The 20,786-nt window shown below is 41.1% G+C and overlaps 1 protein-coding gene and 1 long non-coding RNA gene across 11 annotated transcripts in view; one reads left to right on the top strand and one right to left on the bottom strand.

The window, feature by feature from the left end:
* Nucleotides 1-20,786, top strand: part of ATP10D (ATPase phospholipid transporting 10D (putative)) — a 120,962-nt gene that overhangs the window by 25,382 nt on the left and 74,794 nt on the right. For 9 of the 10 annotated variants that reach the window (XR_008308752.1, XM_053256941.1, XM_053256942.1 and 6 more), the window contains 2 exons: nt 1,702-1,994; nt 3,758-3,952. Coding sequence is in view for 8 of the 10 variants with exons in the window: in XM_053256942.1 (XP_053112917.1) it covers nt 1,702-1,994; nt 3,758-3,952 (488 nt within the window). In the remaining 2 variants the exon portion in view is untranslated. Of the gene's footprint in view, nt 1-1,701; nt 1,995-3,757; nt 3,953-13,598; nt 13,624-20,786 lie in introns of those variants that run through there. The other variant, XM_053256943.1, reaches the window with a different exon arrangement.
* LOC128327739 (uncharacterized) lies at nt 1,461-13,485 on the bottom strand. Its single transcript, XR_008308753.1, has 3 exons — nt 13,426-13,485; nt 7,331-7,371; nt 1,461-3,271 (listed from the first exon to the last, which is right to left on the bottom strand). It is a non-coding gene; the product is annotated as an uncharacterized LOC128327739 (long non-coding RNA).

The raw sequence follows: 20,786 nt of genomic DNA, 5'->3' as shown, positions 1-20,786 counted from the left end.
CATTGCAAATTGCGATGCAAAACTTGTTGTGTGCCCTCTAATTGCAGTTTTTTTCAGCCATAGGGAACAATGAGCAACTTGAATCACCCCATTGTCTTCCATGGGTAGGTCTTAGGAACAGCCAAGTGGGTTGGGTGGCAGGGTATGATGGGTGCTACCGACTACTCAACCCACAAATGAAATGGGCAGGCGAGCGTTTTTTTTTAAAAAAATCGGATCATGTGGGGTTTGGGGAAACGATGAAAAAAATTATATCTCCTGCTTGCCCATTTCTTTTGTGGGTTGGTTGGTAGTTAGCACCCATCATGCCCTATCACCCAACCCACTTGGGTATCCCTAGGACCTACCAATGGGGAACAATGGGGGTGATTTGAGTTCCCCATTGTTCCCTATGGCGAAATCACTTGAATTGATTCAAGGCTGATTCGTTGAAACAGCTGGTTTTGCCATTGTTTCAACTAATAGATTTGAGGATTTTGCTATTTGATTCGAGCTTGAATCAAAATAGTAAAAAATCCGATTCGTTGACATCTCTAATCTATAGTGTAAAGCAATACAAAATCACCCAGTGGCCCATGTACAGCATAGCATTTGGCAGGCAGTAGCACACCCCCTGCACTGCTGTGTGGGTCAGAAACATAATGCCAACCCAGTTACACCAGAGCACTCTTTTCTGCAGTATTGCGCCCCCCCCCCCAAAAAAACCAGTTGCAAAACTGTATGACCATTGGAAATCATGGCTGTATAGTTGTGCAACTGTGTTGGTGCCATTCTTTGCCAGTTGCGCAAGAGCACTCTTGCGCAATTGTGTCAATGTTGTGATCCACGCAGCAGCACAGGCAGTGTGCTTCCACCTGCCTAACACTGTGTTGTATGTGGGCAAGTAAAGGCAATAGAATAGCAACTATAAATGTATTTTCCTCCTTCCCAGCTGGTGGTGCAGTGGTAAAACTGCTGCCCTGTAACCAGAAGGTTACAAGTTCAATCCTGACCAGGGGCTCAAGGTTGACTCAGCCTTCCATCCTTCCGAGGTCGGTAAAATGAGTACCCAGAATGTTGGGGGGCAATATGCTAAATCATTGTAAACCGCTTAGAGAGCTCCGGCTATAGAGCGGTATATAAATGTAAGTGCTATTGCTGTTGCTATTGCTACATGGAGATGCAGCAAAGGGGGCAGAGGGTGGAGCAGCTGGTGAGCTGGTCAGCCAGCTAGTTTGATCTTCCTCACTGGCTGTTGCTGCAGGGAAGGAGGGCTAAATTCAGTGAGAGATCAGGAAAGGTGCCGGCAGGGAGACGAGCTAGATGTCTCTTGTGTCAATTAGTTGTACAAGCGTTTTGCTATTAGGAACTGTGGCCAGTTCACCTCTGTGCCCTGCCTGCTGACATGTGATTGGGAGCTCTGTGGTAGAACACAAAATTGAAAAACAGCCAACCAGGCTGAAAATGTTAGGACTTCTGGGTGTTAACCCAGAAATAGTTGTCCTCTGGTCTGAACTGAAACCTCAAACAAACAAACAAACAAACAAATGATGTTTATTTAGCAGTATTGTGCCATAAACGGTTAATATCTAGAGTTACAATTTTGGTATCCTAAAGTTAAAAATGGCTTTCTCTAAACTGGATTTTCTCAAAACAACATGGTGACTTTTTCTTGCTTGTAATGTATTAATTCACCACTCTTTGTAATTTCTTTTTAAAAAGCTGTTAAGGACACAGCTTAGGTTGCAGATGGCAGGACTTCTTCGATGGGCCAGATCTCGCTGGCGGCGCTTGTTAGTTGCAAGAGGCAGAGTTGATGACAGTACCAAGAATGGTGATGAGTTTTCTAAGCTATCCAAGACAACCAGCAAGCACAGGATTGTTATACCGTGCATGGGGAAATTTAAAGAAGAATATGGGAAAGTATCAAAATATTATAGGAATAACAGAATACGGACTACAAAGTACAATATATTCAACTTCATACCAAAGAACTTATTTGAACAGTTTCACAGGTAAAGTACATTTTTGTGAAATTTCTATTAGGAGGGAGTATTGCTGGACTTCTGTGTTCATCTGTACTTTGTAAAAGAAAAGCAATGCCATATCAATGTTAAAATATTAACGCAATTATAAATACAAACTTCATTCATTAAATGATGCATGACCCACTCAATGAGTACTTTCCCACAAGAATCAGTTGAATTATTGAACAGTTGGTAACTTCTACCTGTGACGGGAAGCGAGGTGGGGAAATGTGTGTGCCTGGGATCCACTCCTAATCTCAGCATGAATCGAATCCTGGAGGTGGGGCACACAGAGCAAGGAAGGTGTGTGCAGAACTTAAGATCTCTTAAGGCTTAAGCCAGATTTTGCAGGCAGGCTGGAGAGGGGAGTGGCTCTCTTGGACTTGCTTCCATGACACATATACTAAAATATAGAACAAGTCAGAGAAGGGAAGGCATAGACCTACTGCAAGAAATGACACAAATTTGGGAATCATTTCAATATTGCTTCCTTACTGCAAATTAGGATAACTTCCTTTTCCTTTTGTGTCTTGCCTATTTAGATTGCAAACAAGATCTGAATTTTTATGTTTGTACAGCAGATTTTTGTTTCAGGTGCTTAAAAATCATTATTAATGTTATTAATTTAGAAAGTAAGCAAGCCTTCTAGAACAGTTCTCAGTGTTTATCAGACAAGCCATTATAATATCCAGGGCTGACTGAAGACAGTTTAAGCTGAAGACAGTTTACTGCCTACTATGTTGTATTAAGATTTTTCCTCTGGAGCAACTCTGATTCAGCTCTTTCAAAGGGAAACCAGACCTGTCTTGTCTTCCTCACCATCTGTATAATGAGATGGGGTAGGAGACAAAATAGTTTTGATTTCTCTTTGAAATAACTGAAAGTCTCCCCTGAGGAAAAGTGTTCATACTTTATTGTGTGTATTAGGCAATAAATTGTCTTCTGTGCACCTCAAAGTTTTTGTTCCCACATTTGATACCTTCTCTTCTCCTCTCCTCTCATTGATTCCATCTTCAGAGTTGATTCTTACTTTATATTTCAAAGTTTCGTACCAATACCCAAGGACAAAATGTAACATGAAGATTAAAAATGTGTGTGGGGGCTGTAGTAGATTCCTGCACTGAAGAGGAGAAGACCTTTAAGGTTCCTTCCAACTTTAAATTTTATTATTCTTCTATTCTGGAAGTGGATGAACAAATTCAATGGCAGTGCCTGCTTCTGACACCGAAGATGCCAAACTTGGTATGAAGAAGGTAGTTCTTCAGCTTGGAAAGAACAGAGAAGCAAGTGTCAAATCACTGCAATTCCAGGTGCTCCCTTGGATCATATAGAGTCACAGAGATCCTTCAACATCCTGTTACCTCTGTAGTTTTTTGTATGGCTCTCCTACCGCACCCACTTTCTAGCAAGCAGGTCCTTACGGTTCTGGCATAGGTGTCTTGCATCTCCCCCTCTCCTGTATAAGCCAATGGGAGGAACCAGTTGCCCCACCCCCCACCCCCAGCTGGTGCCTTCACACTGATTCTGCTGCAATGTTACAAAATCTTTTCTGGTTTTTAGCCCCATAGTATGCATACAGCATCGTAATATGAAGGGATATATTTTGATGTTCAAATGACAACTTATTGTTCTGAACAAGCATGTTTAAACAAAAATCTAAAGTTAACTACTACATGTGTCTTATCTAGCTTTGGACATTCCCTGTGTGAAGTTCGGTGACTGACACCTTGTGTGTTTTTGCTTTCTTTCAGAGCTGCCAATGTGTATTTCTTGTTTATAGCCATCTTGAACTGGATCCCAGTGGTAGAAGCCTTCAGGAAAGAAATCACAATGTTGCCTCTTGTGGTTGTTCTAACAGTTATTGCTGTGAAAGACGGCATAGAAGATTTTACAAGATACAAAATGGACAAAATGATAAACAACTTAGTAACTCAGGTGTACTCTGAGTAAGTAAATTAGAAACAACTGTACAGATGAAAATCAAATTATTCTGACTGTTTGCTTCCCTGCCAGACCAATGGTTTATCCATCTTAGTGTCCTGCCTTTGGCAGTAAACAGATATTTCAAGATGTTACAGTAGTGCAAGATGTTTGTAGAGTGAACTGTTTCCAGTACTATTGGTGGTCAGTTGTCCATAACCCTTGGTTGCAATTGGAGTGGACTTGGTGTTCAGTGTTCTGTAACTCTGTCTTTCAAGGCAAGATCAACCTTATAAGGTTAAGTGCCCTGGGGTGTTCCATCCACCACCCACTCGTAAAATTGTTCAAAAGCACAGATCCGGGGGGTGGGGGGAGTGATGTCAGCTATAATGGTAGATTCCTAACAACTCTGACCCTTGGATCAAACCAAAAGCATCTCACCATGCTAAACAGTATGCTGCTATGCCTAAAATGGGCAAATTAAATCACAAGGACACAAAATGTTAAAAAAAAAAAAAAAGATCGGAAAATCTCAACTTTTCACAAACAGAAAGTAAAGTTTCTGACATAGCACAGACTGTAGGCACAGCCCTAGATAGAGCTAGGTCCAGTGTTACAAGCAGAAGGCCATGATCTGCAGAAAAATTAGGAAGAACAAATACTTTGCATTGGGAAACTGCCTCATCCACAACCAAAGGGGTTGCTATATTAATTTCCAAAAACTGTCACCTTCAAATACTAAACATCTTAAGATCCACAAGGTCACTATATCTGCAGGAGAGGTTAATCTGCATCTCAGCAGATCAACCTCTCCTGCTAAGCTCTGTATATGCTCCGAAGGTCAGCCAACATAAATTTATTTTAAAAAATACCTTTTTAAAACCTGTTCTCTAAATACAGAAAATTGGATTATGGGAGGAGATTTCAGTTTAGTCGTAGACCATAAACTAGACCAGTCATTCACACTAGGGATGTGCATGAACCAGTTCAGTGCTCCTTTTCGGAAGCGCCGAACCGGTTTGAAAGTCCGGTGTTTGAGCCGGTTCAGAAGTGGGAGATTCCTTTAAGGGGCAGAGATCGTGCCCTTACCTGTCCTTCCCATTTCCCCCCACTGGTGCTCTCCCCAAAAGTGTTGGTGCGAGGCTGCAGTGTACCTTCTTGCATCCCCAGTGAATGTCACCACACAAATGGCCAACGCATGTGTGCGCACATTTGCGTTGGCCAGCCCCGTTCACCAGGTCTGCAAGAAGGTATGCTGCAGCCCTGTAGCAACACTTTGGTGGGGGGGAGCACTGGTGGGGAGGAAACGGTGGGGCAAGTAAGGGCACCCTCCCTGCTCCTTAAAGGAATCCCCGCCCTGCCTCCTGGGAGTGCACCAACTAGTTCGTGCAAATCCCTAATTCACACCAGGCAAGAGACTAAAATCAAATTATATAATATATATTCCAGGATCTATTTTATATTAATAACCAGCTCATTGCAGCTCTACCTCCAGTATGCTACCATTGATGACAAAATTTGGTCTGACCACAGCTAGTGTATGCTGCAGTCAAACACTCCTAATACTCCCATACCTACTTTGAGACTTAACACTTCTCTATTAAATAATACCCTCTGGCAAGTCTGTTGAAGCATGTAAACACGTACTTTCTCATTTAACCAGCACTGCAGGGTGTTGCCAGGAGCTGGAAAGCTTTTAGTTTTATTAAAGGCCATGCATTAGCCTGGCCTCAAAAGAACAGCCCTGCTGGATTAGGTCCAAGGCCCATCTAGTCCAGCATCCTGTTTCACACAGTGGCCCACCAGATGCCGCTGGAAGCCTACAGGCAGGGGTTGAGGGCATGCCCACTCTCCTACTGTTACTCCTCTGTGAATAGTATTCAGAGGCATCCTGCCTCTGGCTGGATGGAGGCTGGAGGTGGCCTGTAGCCCTCAGGCCAGTAGATAGACCTCTCCTCCATGAACACAGGAACATAGGAAACTGCCATATACTGAGTCAGACCATTGGTCTATCTAGCTCAGTATTGTCTTCACAGACTGGCAGCAGCTTCTCCAAGGTTGCAGGCAGGCATCTCCCTGAGCCTTATCTTGGAGAAGCCAGGGAGGGAACTTCAAACCTTCTGCTCTTCCCAGAGCGGTTTCATCCCCTGAGGGGAATGCCATCCAAACTAGTAGCCAACACCACATCTTGTGGCAGAGAATTCTTCAAGTTGATTCTTCAAGTTGATACTTCCATTTGTTGGACCTAAATTTCTTGGCAATCAGTTTCATGGGATGACCCCTGGTTCTAGAGTTATGTGTGTGAGAGAGAAATTTCTCTCTATCCACTTTCTCTAAACCATGCATGATTTTATAGACCTCTATCATGTCTCCCCGCAGTCATCTTTTTTCTAAACTAAATAGCCCCAGGTGTTGTAGCCTTGCCTCATCTAGGCCCCTGATCAACTTGGTTGCCTTCTTCTGCACCTTTTCCAGTTCTACAATGTCCTTCTTTAGATATGGTGACCAGAATTGTATGCAGTACTCTAGGTGTGGCTGCACCATAGTTTCATATAAGGGCATTATAGTATTAGAAGTTTTATTTTCAACCCCTTCCTAATGATCCCAAGCATGGAATTGGCCTCTTTCATAACTGAGGCACATTGAGTCGACACTTTCAATGAGCTGACCACCATGACCCCAAGATCCCTCTCCTGGTTAGTCGCTGACAGCTCAGATCCCATCAGTGTATACTTGAAGCTGGCGTTTTTTGTCCCAATGTGCATCACTTTACACTTGCCAACATTGAACCGCATTTGCCATTTTGTCACCCACTCTCCCAGTTTGGAGAGATCCTTTTGGAGCTCTTCACAATCTATTTTGAAGTTCACTACCTGAAAGAGTTTGGTATCATCTGCAAATTTGGCCACCTCGCTGTTTACCCCAACTTCTAGATCATTTATGAATAAATTAAAAAGCATTGGTCTCAGTACAGATCCCTGCGGGACTCACACTAAGGCGTTAAAAGAAGCTAAACAAGATATCATTTAAAATATATATATTATATCTCAAGCTGTAACACAAGAAAACAGGTACAAAAAATATATATACTCAAAATTACAAGGTGAAATATCAAAGGTACAACTTCTAGATTCATACTTGCTTCAGAAACAGTTATTTGTCTAATACAAAATATGAAAGATGAGCCAGGACAAATAAATTCCTGACTAGAAGAGCAGCAAACAAACAAGGAAACAAATAAATAATACAAACCTGTTCAACTGAACTGCTTCTCTCCCAAGAAGGCAAGCAGATAACAGATCCAAAAAATAAATGAAAGGAATATACCAACATTTATGTAATAATTTAGATCTCAAATTCTCCCAGTATAAAGGAGTTTTCTAAATTTCTAGAGCTGTACTTACCTGCTAGGATCTCAGCAACCATGCCAAGCTTCTCAAGGAACCTGTGGCAGAAGAAATAGATAGAATCATCACCAAGTTTGAACCAGGAATTGGATGGCTTTCCAATAGACCTTTACAAAATTGGATAATAGATAACAAATGAGAGAGGGTAATAGATAACAAATGTGTTATCTATTATTCATTTGCTGCTTTCAGTTCTTAGCTATTGAGGCTATTCTCACGACCGCTGGAAAGCAGGCTAAGGGAGCCCAGCCCATTTCCCAGTGGCCTACACTACATCCCCCCCACCATCCCCCCCCCCAAAGTTACATCCCCCCCACCAAAGTTAAACAGGTTAGCAGAGTGAGTATTCCACAAATCCTGTTTCCCTGATTGTGAGTCAACACGGCGCAGCTCCGTGCCGTGGTGACTCATGAGGAGACCTCTGATCAGGAGTCTACAACAAACCTCTCGGAACAGGGGTCTCCCCAGGCACCTGTATTGGGCAGCAGTGATATAGGAAGGTGCTGGAGGCGGACGATCACTTCAGTGTCAAGAACAAAGGCATCATTTCACACTGCGCGGGAGAAGGCAATGGTAAACCACGCCTGAATTTTACCAAGAAAACCACATGGATAGACAAAATAGAATGATTGTCAATGTAGTGCTGGGTGATGGGCCCCTCAGGTCGGATGGTACTCAACATGCTACTGAGGAAGAGCTGAGGATCTCTCAGAGTACTATGATGCAGTTAGACTAAAGCCTTTTGGACGTCTAGCAGCTGATGTTGCCCTGTGGGAAAAGAAAATCCGAAGCTGCAAAGACAGAATTACAATGGTAACGTGGAACATAAGAAGCATGAATATGAGAAGGCTTGACACAGTGAAAAATGAAATGAATCTACTACAGATTGACATCTTGGGCATCAGTGAATTAAAATGGACGGGAATGGGACACTTTCAGTCAGAAAATAACACTTTTTACTACTCAGGGCATGAAAACCAAAGAAGGAACGCTGTTGCTTTCATAGGAAGGGTATAGCAATGACAGTACTTGGGTCCAATGTAGTCAGTGACTGAGTAATATCAATTAGATTTTGTGGACAGCCCTTTAACATGACCGTTCATTAAGTCTATGCCCCAACAACTGAGGCAGAAGAAGAGGAAGTTGATGAGTTTTATGCTCAAGTTGAGTCTAAAATTGACAGGACATACAAGCAAGATGTGCTGGTGGTGGTTGGAGACTGGAATGCCAAAGTTGGAGAAGGTAAGGAGGAAAACATAGTCGGCCTATATGGCCTAGGAAATAGAAACGAAGTAGGAGAACAACTTATTAGTTTCTGCCAAGCCAATGATCTCTTCACTGCTAACACATTCTTCAAACAACCAAAGCGGTGCCTATACACATGAACATCATCAGATGGAATATACAGAAATCAAATTGATTACATTATTGGTGCAAGGAAGTGGAAGAGCTTAGTTATAACAGCAAAGACATGGCCGAGGGCCGACTGTGGAACCGATCATGAACTGCTCATGTGCAAGTTCCAAGTCAAGCTAAAGCATAAAAACAAAGCTATCCAGTTTCCATGATATGGTCTTGAGAATCTACCCACCATTTTCAAGGAGAACACCAGGAATCGCTTTAAAGTTCTGAACCTCATTGATAGGGAACTAGAGGAAGTGTGGAATGAAATCAAAGAAGTAGTTAAGGATGAATGTGAAAAGAGACTGCTAAAGACCAAGAAACAAAAGAAAGCAAAATGGATATCAGAACAGGCATGGTGGAAATTGCCCAGAAGAGAAGCCAAAGTCAAGAAAGATAAAGACCTCAGGAAGGAACATAATAAGGAATTTCAGAAAGCTGTTAGAAGAGACAAGGAGTAATACTACAGTGACATCTGTAAAGACCTTGAGGATGAAAATAGACACAGAAAAACAAGGCAAGTTTCCCAAAAGATCTCTGAACTCAGAGGGAGATTCCAACCTCGAATTGGTATGTTAAGGGATGCCAAAGGACAGATAGTAACTGATTCAGAGAAGATCAAACAGTGATGGAAGGAGTATACTGAAAATCTGTACAGCAGGGACGTCAACATCCAAGAAACTCTAGAAAATATTCCCTGCACTCTGGTCATTACCAAGTCAGAAGGCTTCAGGAATTGATGGAATAGCTACAGAAATACGGCAGGCAACAGAAGAAGAATCAGTCAAGGCTCTAACCAAACTATGCCAGCAAATTTGAAGAACGACAGAGTGGTCAACAGATTAGAAGAGGTCAGTCTACATATCTATACCAAAGAAAGGAGACTGAACAGATTGCGCAAACCATCACACAATATCCTTAATTTCACATGCTAGCAAAATAATGCTCAGGATCATCCAACACAGATTAGAGCCCTACGTGGAAAGGGAAATTCCGGATATTCAAGCTGGTTTCAGAAAAGGCCGAGGAACAAGAAATGTCATTGGTAATGCACGCTGGATAATTGAGAAAGCCAAAGAATACCAAAAAGAAGTCAATATGTGAAAGCCTTCAATTGTGTCGACCATGTCAAGTTGTGGAATATCCTTAGGAAAATGGCCATCCCGGAACATCTCATTGTTCTCATGAGAAACCTATACACAGGGCAGGAAGTCACAGTCCAGACAGAACATGGTGAAACAGACTGGTGCCAGATTGGCAAAGGAGTAAGACAAGGCTGTATACTTTCTCCTTCTTTATTCAATTTATATGCTGAACATATACTGAGAAAAGCTGGAATGGAAGAAGATGAGCGTGGTTTTAAAGTTGGAGGAAGAAACATCAATAACCTGTGATACGCTGATGACACCACTCTGATAGCTGAGAATACAGATGATCTTCAAGCTCTAGTAATGAAGGTCAAGCAGCACAGTGAAAAAATAGGACTACGACTAAATGTAAAGAAGACTAAACTTATGACAACGGGTACAGCAACCTGCTTCAGAATTGACAATGAGGACATTGAAGTTGTGGATAGCTTCAGCCTTTTAGGATCAACTGTCAACAGTAAAGGATCCAGCAGTCAAGAAATACGTCACAGACTAGCACTTGGTAGGGTTGCAATGAAGGCCTTGGGAAGGATATTTAGATGCCGTGACGTGTCTACACCTACAAAGATTAGAATCATTCAGACAATGGTTTTTCCTTTGACACTCTATGGATGCAAAAGCTGGACTTTGAAGAAGCAAGATAGAAAAAGCAGTGATGATGCTTTTGAACTTTGGTGCTGGAGAAGACTTCTGAGGATACCATGGACAGCCAGGAAAACAAACAAATGGATCCTAGAACAAATCAATCCAGAATTTTCACTCGAGACACAAATGACCAGGCTCAAACTATCATACTTCAGACACATTATGCGAAAACCAAGCTCCCTTGATAAGTCTATAATGCTGGGGAAAGTTGAAGGAAAGAGAAGAAGAGGACAACCAGCAGCAAGGTGGATGGACTCGATTACTACAGCAATGAATGCACCACTGAGAGACCTTAAAGGCCATGTTGAAGACAGATCATCCTGGAGATAATCTATTTATGTGGTCGCTAAGCGTCAACACCGATTTGACGGCACTTAATCAATCAATCAAACAAACAAACAAACAGAGAGTGCCTTCTTCTGCACGATTCACACTGCACATTGTCATCAGAGGAGGTCTGTCTTCAGTTACCACCAGCATATCTGGTGGCAACTCAGAGGTGGGCCTTTTCTGTAGCCGCTCCTGGGCTATGGAATGCACTCCTGGCAGAAAACTGTAATTTGAGTTCATTATTGGCCTTCAGGAGAGCCCTTAAAACCTATCTGTTTGGCCTGGCCTTCCAGGGTTTTTTAATAGTTTTTAATCTGTAAATGTTTGGCCTGGTTTTCCAGGGTTTTTAAAAAACTGTTTTAAATGTTTTGTTAATGGTTTTATTTTGTTTGTATAGTTTCTGATTTTAACGGGTAATTGATTTTAGTTGTTTTTATTTTAATGTAAACCACCCTCAGCCATTTTTGGAAGGGCGGTATAGAAATCATATCATATCATATCATATAAATATTCCTGTTGCCTAGTTCTTGTTAGTTTTGTTTGATGGTTCTCTTTTTAGGTTCAGAGGGATGCACTTGTGTGTTGTTATTTTCTGTGCTTAGGTTTTAGGTGTGCTGTGGTTTGGGTTGATTTTGTGGTAGACTTGGTCTTGCTTGGTACTTAGATTCTGTTTCAGTTGGCGCTTTCTACTTTGTGCTGTTGTTTTTCTTGTTCGATTGGGCCTAGTTTGGAGGAAGGGATGTCTAGGAGGGTGCAGGGTAGGTCTAGGATCAGGTCTAGGATGCTAGTCGGCAGGGGGCAGGGCGGAAAGAAGGACCTACTCCTCAAGCTTCCAAGTCCCCCGGAGGTCATTGTGCAGCAGCTCGCCTTTCTGGTGGCACCTCCCACAGCACAGGCAGCTTAGGCAGAGGGGAAACCTAGCCCGGAAAGAAGGACCTGTTTTTCCTATGGAGCAGCAGAGGAAATGGTGACAGCTGCTAGCCCCGCCAGATCCTCCTCCCCACCACGGATCCCTCTTCTTAGTGTGACCCCGACCCCATCAGGATCCGAGGGCAAGGAGGAGCCAGGGCAGGAGGATGACAGTGTCATTTGTGTTTTCCCAGGCCCTTTGCAGCCATGGACAGCAGAGGGAAGTGGGGTTGATGTGGTGATACCTGGCCTGCCAACCAGCAAGCCCAGTAGTGCTGCCAGCACCCAAGTAGTCCAAGACCACCAGCAGCACTGTCAAGATGACCCTACACATGCTGTCTGCATCCACTGCAGGGGAAAGGACAGCAAGCATCTGGGGACGTCGGTGATGTGGAGGCACATTGAGTGGTGTCATCCAGGCATTCTCCCTCCTGCTGGTGGTGCCAGGCCGCTATCTGTCCCCTCGACTAGTGGTGGCAAAGGACATACTCCTGCTCTCAAGCAGGTCACATTGCCTGTCTCGCAGGGGGCACATTGGGCGGGGGGGAGGAAGCGGTCTGGTCACCCAGAGGCATGTCTCATTACCTGGGCCATTGGAGAGATGATGGCCCTGGACCAACAGCCAGTGTTCCCTCTAATTTTTTTCAATCAGTGAGCAGAATGAGGTTCTGGGCGGCAGTATCAAGGAGGTGTGCTCATGTATGCATTAGTATGTGCTGCTATAGATACAACACACACACACACACACACACACACACACACACACACAGACTGTAGGAAAGAAGTGTATTTTACAATTCTATTCTATTTATAAAATTATAATATAAAATATAAAATAATATTTATTCTATTTATAAAATTGGGATTTATAGCTTTATAGTGCCTATAAAGTGCATACATTTAAGTATGCTAAATATGAAGCCAAGTTCTTAAAATTCCATAAAGACAAAATGTATTCTGTCTGAGCTTTTCTGAAAGTAGCGTCTTCTTAATATACATAGTGATTGGTTTTGACCTGTGTGTTAGGCTCCTACTTGCTGTACTCTATTATCTTCTCTGCCACTTATTAAAATTTGATAAATCTTGGGAAATAGTGCTAGATTCCCTCAATAGACAAGTTTTAGAATAAATTGATCACATATAGAACAGAAACCTTCAATTAATTAACTAGGAAATATATTTATAGCTGTTTTTATTACTTAAACATGAGTCTTCAGTAGAGTCCTTATTCTTTTTCAATAAAAATTCTGCATATCATATTTTAACTATTATTGTTCTCAGCAAAGAACAATAACTATTACTGTTCTCAATGATCTCAATAATAGTCAAAATTAACTATTTTAGTTAAATAGTTAATTCTCCGTTGTTGCTCCTGAGCTGTGGAATGTGTTCCCCATAGATAACCAAAGCTTAAGCTTAAAAAACCAAGGATAATCAGCCTTTAAAAGAGCCCTAAAGACATATAATTTTAGCCTGGCTTTCGGTGATTTTTAAATGGTTTTAATTTATAATGGTTTTAATAGGTTTTTTATTTTGCTTTTATCTGTTTTTATTTTATTTCTATAATCTGCTTAAAGCCATCTGGGTTAGGTGGTATAAAATAAAATAAATACAATAAAATACTATATATAATGTAGTATTTAAAATGCAGGTATTTACTGTCACATGGTCAGATGATTGTCCAAATTGCTTATCATGTGTGCTGTGCTCCTTTAGTCTTCCTAACCACTGAGTTTGCATTGTAGACTATTAAGGGCTTCCATTTCCTGTATGCAGTGCTTTCTGTTGGTGCCTATGAAATATCTATGCAGGCTGTTTGCATGAACAGAAATATGCTTGCCATAAACAGGAAACACTGTTAGATATATTTTTTGTTTTTGTTTTTATGATAATAGGAAAGAATTCAGGCTGATGGGATGGTGGATTTTACTTTAGTTATAATCCTCAGCTCCAAACTGTACTCATTTTCTCTAGCTCATAATAAGGGTCAACAAAAGCAGCCTGGCTACTTAAAATTATAAATACATAAATCAGGGCAGCAGTCCTATACACATTTGGGAGAAAATCCCATTAAAATCGGACTAATGAACCCCTCCTTCTCCACCCCATCCTAGTATTATGGCTTCAAGCCTGACTTTTAGCTTTCTTGGGTGACTTTTTGTTGCTGTTTGCTTGTTTAAGTTTATTTGTTTGTGCTAGCCATCTAATGGTCAACTTAAGTGGTGCAGTGGGGAAATGCTTGACTAACAAGCAGAAGGTTGCTGGTTCGAATTCCCCCACTGGTACTATATCGGGCAGCAGCGATATAGGAAGATGCTGACTTACTGGCACTACTTTAGATAGAGAAGGCATCTGTCTGGTCCTTGACAGCAGTCGGAAAAAGCATTCAGATCCTAACCATGATTTTGTTTGTTTTTTAGATTCCTATTAATTTTACTTGGATTATATTGGTACTACTTCTTTGCACTTGAGGCTTTCATTTCTTTCTATCCACCTGTTTCATTTGCAACTTCTTCGTCTCCCTGCCCCTGGTTTGTTCCTTGATTATTATTATTATTATTATTATTATTATTATTATTATTATTATTTCTTGTTTACACAGTCAGACAGGTGTTATTGGCTGGTTTGTTTTATCCAGTACTTCGCAAGGACCTGGGACGGCTGAATTTTATTGTCAATGTTGTTGTTGTTATAGATATCGTCGCAAAATATAGGCTGTTCCCAGTAAAGTTGCTTTTTGTAATTGGCTGGTGGTGATTTCTGTGGTCCCTATGGTGTTGAGGTGCTCTTCAAGGTCTTTTGGAACTGCACCCAGGGCACCAATTACCACTGGGATTATTTTGGTCTTTTTCTGCCACAGCCTTTCAATTTCAATTTGTAGATCTTTGTATTTGGTGATTTTTTCTATTTCTTTTTCTTCTTTTCTGCTATCCCCTGGTATTGCTATGTCGATTATTTTGACTTGTTTTTCTTTCTTCTTGACTACAGTTATATCTGGTGTATTGTGTGGCAGATGTTTGTCTGTTTGTAGTCAGAAGTCCCATAATATTTTTACATCTTCATTTTCTTCAACTTTTTCAATTTTATGGTCCCACCAATTTTTGGCTACTGGTAATTTGTATTTTTTGCAGATGTTCCAGTGTATCATCCCTGCTACCATGTCATGCCTTTGTTTGTAGTCAGTCTTTGCGATCTTTTTACAATAGCTGATTAGGTGGTCCACTGTTTCATCTGCTTCTTTACAAAGGCGGCACTTGCTGTTTGTTGTGGATTTTTCTACTTTTGCTCTAATTGCATTTGTTCTTAGTGCCTGTTCTTGTGCAGCCAGTATTAAACCCTCTGTTTCTTTCTTCAAGTTGCCATTCTTAAGGCATTGCCAGGTCTTGGTGATGTCTGATTTTCCACTTATATTGTGCAACTATTGACTATGCAAGGGCTTATTTCTCCATTTTTCTGCTCGGTTCTTGACTTGTTCTTTCTTGTAGGCCTGCTTTGTTTCATTGGTGTTGAATAGTTTCTCGTTATTGACCATTTTTGGTGCATCTTCTTCACTGTCCTTGATATATTCTTCAAGGCCTCTTTTCTCTTCCTCTACTGTTTGATGGACTTGCAGCATTCCTCTTCCACCTGAGCTGCGAGGGAGGTATAGCCTATCTACATCACTGCAGGGGTGCAGAGCATGATTGATGGTCATTATTTTCCTGGTCTTACGATATAGCGTCTCTAGCTCTGCCTGGGTCCAGTCTATTATTCCTGCAGTGTATCTGATAACAGGTATAGCCCAGGTGTTTATGGCGTGTATTGTGTTCCCGCCATTGAGTTTGGACTTGAGGATTTTTCTAACTCTCCTGATGTATTCACTTCCAATTTTTCTTTTTACTTCAGTGTGTGCAATGTTATCAGCCTGGAGAATGCCCAAGTATTTTTAAGGTTCTTTCTCTTCCAGGTTCTTGATGTTGCTTCCATTGGGCAGTTCTATTCCTTCTGTTTTTCTTATTTTCCCTCTGTTCATTATTAATGCAGCACACTTGTCTAGCCCAAACTCCATTGCTATATCGCTACTGAATATACAGACAGTGTTTAGCAGTGATTCGATTTCTGACTGGGACTTTCCATACAACTTCAGATCGTCCATGTACAGCAGATGGTTGATTTGACTTGATGTTTTAATGTTTGGTATCCAAGGCCTGTTTTGTTTAGTATTTGTGAAAGTGGAGTCATGGCGATTACAAACAACAGAGGGGATAGTGAGTCCCCTTGGAAAATACTTCTTCTAATGCTAACCTGCCCACGTGTCTCACCATTGATGGTTAACTGTGTACTCCACATGCTCATTGCTTTTTAAAATAAATATCTGAATGTTTTTGCTGACACCAGTTGTTTCTAAACATTTTAGTATCCATGTGTGAGGCAATGAATCGAAGGCTTTCTTGTAGTCAATCCATGCAACACTTAGATTGGTTTTTCTTCTCTTGCAGTTTTCTAAAATCATATTGTCAATCAGCAGCTGGTCTTTTGTGCCTCTGGTGTTCGGGCAATTTCCCTTCTGTTCAACTGGAAGCTCTTTGTTAGTTAATAAGTGTTGCATCACTTCATCTGCTATTATTCCAGTTAACAATTTGAACATGGTTGGCAGGCAGGTTATCGGTCTATAATTACTTGGAACTGCACCTTTTGCTAGGTCTTTCATGATGAAATGAGTTTTCCCAGTTGTTAGCCATTGTTCAATATCACCTCCTTGCAAAATGTGATTGAACTGTTTTGATAGTTGTTTATGAAGGCTTGTTTGGTGTTTAAGCCAAAAGCCATGCAGTTCATCGTCACCTGGAGCAGTCCAATTTTTAATTTTCTTTGCTCTTTCACTTATTAATTCTGGTGTTATTATTAGATCTTGCATTTGTTGGTTACATTTTTTGACCTCTTTCATCCAGCCTGCTTTTTTATTATAATCTATTGGATTGTCCCATAATTTTCCCCAGAATTGCACTGTTTCTTCTTTGCGTTTCTTGCCGTTTCTCCTCCTATGCTTTGGTAGAAACATCTCTGATTCGACTGGTATTGGAGATTCTGCCTGTGTTGTGTAATTCTGGCTTTGTATCTGCTAATCTTCTTTGATACTGCTGTTATTTGCTGCTTTATTATTTCCAGGACTTCTCTAGTTTTCCTTGAATCTAGGTGGTATTTTTGGATCAGATACTGTTTGGTGTTTTCATTCTTCAGCTTCTTGTCTTTCATATCTTTCAATTTACCAGCATCTGATCTGAGCCTGGAGATTTTATTTTCTAATCTAATCTTCCATTTAGGTGATATACTGCTTTCTTTTTTTACAGGTCCACTGATCTTATATCCGAGCTCTTGTGTTGTTATTGTTGCTGCACTGTACATTAGTTGGTTTGTTTCTTGCAAATTATTGGTTGTTATTTCTGCCAGTACAGCATTGACATCTTTTAATACCTGAGCAAGTTGTTTTTTGGCAACTGTTTTTAGAGCTTGAAGTCGAACCCTGGTGGTTGTTTGGTTCATGTGCTCAGTTATTTTTTGCTTTAGTTCTTGTTGCTTTTCTGTTAAACGGCATTTGGATTTTTGAGGTGAAGGCAAAGGGGAGGTTGCCTGGTTTTGATTTTGAAACAGTTCAGCAACAGTGGCATCCTCTGTTTCCAACACCTCCTCCACCTGCGCCTGAGCAACTTCTTCAGTTGGTGGTAATTCTTCTTCCATATCTTGAACCTGTGTTGCTCTTTGCAGTTCTTCCAGCTCAACTCCTGTGAATACTTTATTTCTTATTATGAATCTTCTCTGGTCTGCTAGCCTTTGTTCTGTTATTTCTGTATCTGGATGCTTCTCTTTCCAAATTTGGTACATTCTTTTAAAATAACCTCTTCTAGTTGGACTAGACTTGTAATAGCAGATCATTATTTCCTTGTTGGCATTTTTTGTATATTTTTTCCGGTTAAGCGACGTTTCTTCCAGTAACCTTGCAATCTCCAGCCCTGGTTGCTCAACTGAAGATCCTGAGTCCTGTTGCCCACTTGCCACCAGATGTCCAGGGACTCCAGCACTTGGCGCGGTCCTTGTTGACCCGGTCGACGACCAATCCAGTATAGATTTATTAAAGTTACATCTCACCATATTGTTGATGGGAGAGGCACTCTTTGTCTGGTTCCTCTGGTGAGACCTGTCCAGTATGGTGGGACCTCTGGCATAGCTCTCACCTTCCTCAGAGCACGCAAGCCCCACAACCACGCCAAGGTAGTGCCTCACTGGGGGTGGTGGTGGTGGTGGTTGTTGTTGTTAAATTCTACTTTTCCTTACAATCATTTCCTTCTCTTGCACTTGTGAAAGCAACTTCTTCTCACATTTTTGCAATACAATTTTTGTTCCATCATCAATTTTTGTTCCATCATCCTTCCCTCTAACTCCCTTTCAGGCTTTGAGCATGTGTATGTGCTATTTCTCTTGCTTTTTATCCCCTTTTATGAGGAGTGAATGGAAACTTCAGCTCATGTCTTATGCCATGGTAATATATCATCCCGGTATTTGTTCCTTAGTAGCATATGGTGAAATCATGCCCCTACAGTCCCAGCAGTGTGTTTCTGCCTTTATTTTTTAACTTCTGAATAAGCAGACATTTTCATTTCTCATTTTCATTCCCACCACCACCACCGGTGTTGAATGGTTTGTCATCAACTCCCATTAAAAAGGACTACCACTCCTCGTTTTTCTCAGTTTGAGAAATACTTTTTTTGAGACTTGGGACAGTGGGGAAGAAGGCTTTGACTCTGATTGATGAGTAATATACCTCCCAACTAGAATTAAACTACCCCATCCTTCCTGTATCTCTCTAGAGATTCCTTCTGGGTATGGGTTTCCCCCTAAAAGAAAAAATCTTTGCAAGGAGTTGCCAACTCCCCTTTCCAGGAGCTGAAAACTTCCTGCTTTGCTTTTCAGCCCCAAAGCTTGAATTTGTGGCCCTCACCCCACTCCAGAAGCCACTTAATGGCACAGCAGAAAATGCCTTGACTGACAAGCCAGAGTGCCAGTTAGAATCCCCACTGGTACCTATATAAGACAGCAGTGATATAGGAAGATGCTGAAAGGCATATCTCAGACTGCATGGGAGGAGGCAGTGGTAAACTCCTGTATTCTACCAAAGACAACCACAGGGCTCTGTGGTCACCAGCAGTCGACACTGACTTGACGGCACTTCATCTTACCCCACTCCAGACACACACACCTTATTGCTTTGCCTCCCTTTCAACATCCTGTTTTTGAACCATCCCCTTCTGTTGCTAAATAAATCCATTTCCCTTCTCTCTTACTCCCCCTTTTATGCAAATATGTACATAGCCACCACTAAGCAAAAGTAAAAAGTCTTTTACTGTTTTTTGTAAAGGCTAGCTGTTGAGGGAACAATATACAGTATGTGTATTGGACTCTGGGCCTTTTGGTGGCTCCCCTCTTATAGATTATTCATGATCTCAAACTCAGATTGATACACAAGGCTATTAACCCCTCTTATCCTGATAACAACCATATAAGATAGGTTAGAGAGATGGTACCATGTATGGCTCTGGGCTTCCTAGAGAAAGAATGGGATATAAAGGTGATGAATGAATGAATGAATGAATGAGTTTGTGGCTGAGTAGAGACTTGAACCCATGTCTTTCTGGTCAAAGTCTGACATAATAATCCACTACACTGCTACAGGTCTTCTCAACAAGACATAAACCATGCTGGTAAATCTTAGATTGTCTTATATTTACCGTGATCCTATAAAACAGTCTAGGACTGTTTCTGGATAATTTTTATGCAGGTTTTGAATTAAAAGAAGGATGAAATTTATGGAGGAAAGTTATAGTTATTTGATCTCATGGATTTCAGTGAGCTCATTTATGAACGGGTTTTTTTTTTTGGTTGGGTTTGAACTTTTCTTTGACTAACTACAATTTTTATTGATATTATACTAATAATATGTTTATTAATATTTTCTCTGAGCTTGTGGGTATGGGATGGGACCCTTACTGCGGAACATTGGGGATGTTTTGCTCTGTGCCTGAATCAGTTATAATATTCATGTATATGTTTTTTGGTTCGTTTTGGCTCTCCTCGCTCTTCATGTTGTTTAATTGTTGGATGCTCAATTGGTTTAGAGGCCTGAAATCTAATGATGGTTAGACTGAGGCCCATGTTAACATTTCTTACCCTATAATTATACACACACACACACACACACACACACACACACACACACACACAATTACTATTTGTGTCTTGCATATAGAGGAGATTTTTAAAATGGATATGTTCTTGCTTGTAATCATGTATGACTCTCAGAGATGTAACCTTTTCTGTTTTTACTTATATTACTAATAAAAGCATCACAAAATCTTTTTCTTTAAAACAGTCTAGGGCAAACAACTCTTTCTCAGTCTTCTTAAAAATGTTATTATTTTGCAAAATGTTATTAGGATGGTATTTGCCAGCCTGTTGAACTGTGCTGTAAACTGTCAGTAACTTCTGAATTTTTTTTAAAAATCAATGTGATTACTATCGCCTATAATTTTGTGTAGAGCAAAAATCTTAAACTGTAGCTAGTGTGTGATCACTGGATGCTTGTCAGCGGCATGATGGAGGGGTATTTTTTCCTCCCTTCCTGTTTTTGCAGGAAGCAGCAGCAGTGAAGTGCTACTTGTGCTTCTTGAAAAAGCCAACATAAGAACAAACTCCTCTCCATTCATTATGTCCTATTTATTCTACATAATATATGTCAAACTTGAGGACAAGTGCTTTTTCAGGGTCATGTACAGAAATCAGTCCCTTCAAAAACAGATGAAGTGCCATCATACCACATTTGTAAGCAGCAGTGTAGCGGGGATCCTGACAGATCTTGCTTCCCTTTTCTCTCTTTCTGCCAAGCCCATCCCCTTCCTTAGGGCATTTTCACCTTCGAATGGGCACAGTCTCCCAGCGTCTGTCACCTAAAATGTCTATCTGTTAGATCTAAGTGGTTAAGAGCAGGT

This window comes from Hemicordylus capensis, chromosome 5, assembly GCF_027244095.1.
Source record: "Hemicordylus capensis ecotype Gifberg chromosome 5, rHemCap1.1.pri, whole genome shotgun sequence".
NCBI lineage: Eukaryota > Metazoa > Chordata > Lepidosauria > Squamata > Cordylidae > Hemicordylus > Hemicordylus capensis.
This window is presented reverse-complemented; position numbering and strand designations above follow the sequence as displayed.